Source organism: Cyprinodon variegatus, unplaced genomic scaffold (genome assembly GCF_000732505.1).
Source record: "Cyprinodon variegatus isolate N-32 unplaced genomic scaffold, C_variegatus-1.0 Scaffold658, whole genome shotgun sequence".
Classification (NCBI taxonomy): domain Eukaryota; kingdom Metazoa; phylum Chordata; class Actinopteri; order Cyprinodontiformes; family Cyprinodontidae; genus Cyprinodon; species Cyprinodon variegatus.
Genome location: NW_015151111.1, coordinates 459,783 through 461,588, shown reverse-complemented (window position 1 = coordinate 461,588; position 1,806 = coordinate 459,783). Strand labels below are relative to the sequence as shown.

The window sequence follows — 1,806 nt, the reverse complement described above, 5'->3', positions numbered from 1 at the left end:
CCTTCACTATCCTTCACTATCCTTCACTATCCTCTGCAGCACGAAGAATGGTGGAGACGCCGTCCAGGAGATCCTGTTCGTGACGCCAAATTGTAGCGGGGAAAATTATTTACCTTTTTACTCCAGTTAAATAAACAGATGGATGGTTTTCACTCAGTCGGTACTTCATCATATCTTTGCAAAGAGAGAACGGTTCCTCATACGACTCTTACTGCTCGGCAATCAGCCCTGTTCTGCCTGAGCAGCGTTTATTCCTCCCTATTTACAATTACAGACACTTTAAATAAACTTAACATGTTATGAATAAACCTGGAGAAAGAATCTGGTTGGTTTTTCTCTGGTCTATAAACACCATCACATTGTTTGACCTTGCAAAACAATGGCTGACTGAGTGAAAAACGTTTATAGTGAGTAAATCTAGGAAATGTAAATGTTAGGAGACACTGGATTTAACGCAGAGCACCCGACATTCAGCAGGACAAGAAACAGAAGTAAATCTCAGCCATCGAGCAGAGGAGCAGCTGATTGGATTAGCTGGCCCGGTGGGCGGAGTTAAAGCCAATGAAGCTGGTTCAGCCCCCCCTCCCCAAAGCGTTCCTACCCCCAGCTCCTCTGCGATCTTCTCCCAGTTCCTCTCCCGGTGTCTCCTGCAGATCTCATTAAGCTGCTCCACCTCCTCGTTACTCCAGGGACTTTTGTTGATGGACGGATGGAGGAAGTTCTGCCAGAAGAGACGGATGTCCTCTGCGTCCCTCGTCCCTTCAAACTGAGGAAGAGGAGCAGACCTGAGCGGAGCCGTCGGCTCATCCATCCACCGGTCGCTTCATTTACTCACGTCGATGTTGGAGATTTTCTGCCAGTCATGTTCTTCGTATCTGTCCCCGATCAGCTCATCCTCCTTTTTGGACCTGACCAATCAGGGCACAGAACCGGGCGGGTGTTAATGTTGGAGGTGGTTTACCGCCACAGGTTGTTTACCGCCACATGACCGACCACCTGCCGGTCTTTACAGTAATTGGTGGTGAGAATGTTATAGAGCAAAAGGAATATTTTACATATAGAAGAATAAAATCAGAACAATTAATGCAGATCTAAGAGAGGATTTACTAAGACACAATTGGAGGGAGGTTTATGAAGAAAACGTTAGCAACGCATTCGGCATATTTCTTACAAAATTCAGAATGTTCTATGACAAGCATTGCCCATTAAAAAGTATAAAAATAAATAAAAAAGAAAATGAATGGATGTCAAAGGGGCTTATTAACGCTTGCAAAAAAAAAAAAAAGCTATATAAGGAATTTATCAAGGAGAAAACAATAGATGCTGAAAAAAGGTATAAAAATATTTAAAAAACTCACAAGTTTAATAGGAAGAATTTAACTTGTTTTTGTAAATGTGGATTCCAATTTAGCGGATCAAAGATGATGACGAGGCAGAAGCTGAAGCTATTAGAAATGAGGAAATAAACTCAAACCAAAAACCTCTGCAGCTTTTAATAACATTGACATGGAATCTATAAAATAACTGATTAGAGTATATTTATAAAAACCACTGAGGTCTGTTTTTAATTTATCCTCCAAACTGGAAGATTTCCACATTAAATGAAAACCGCCAAAAATGTTCCGTTATATAAAGCTGGAGAAAAACATTGTTTTACTGATTACCGTACCGAAACGGTTCTGGTCCGCAGCCCGGGTTAGATGGGTCTGGAAAATGAAACGGTTCTGGTCTGCAGCCCGGGTTAGATGGGTCTGGGAAATGAAACGGTTCTGGCCCGGGTTCAGCCCGGGTTAGATGGGTCTGGGA

At 42.6% G+C, this 1,806-nt stretch overlaps 1 protein-coding gene across 1 annotated transcript in view; it reads right to left on the bottom strand.

The window, feature by feature from the left end:
- Positions 1-1,806, bottom strand: part of snapc4 (small nuclear RNA activating complex polypeptide 4) — a 26,736-nt gene that overhangs the window by 11,155 nt on the left and 13,775 nt on the right. The window contains exons 9-10 of the mRNA XM_015393828.1: positions 836-908; positions 602-766 (exon numbers count right to left, since the gene is read on the bottom strand). Coding sequence (XP_015249314.1) covers positions 602-766; positions 836-908 — 238 coding nt within the window. The remainder of the gene's footprint in view (positions 1-601; positions 767-835; positions 909-1,806) is intronic.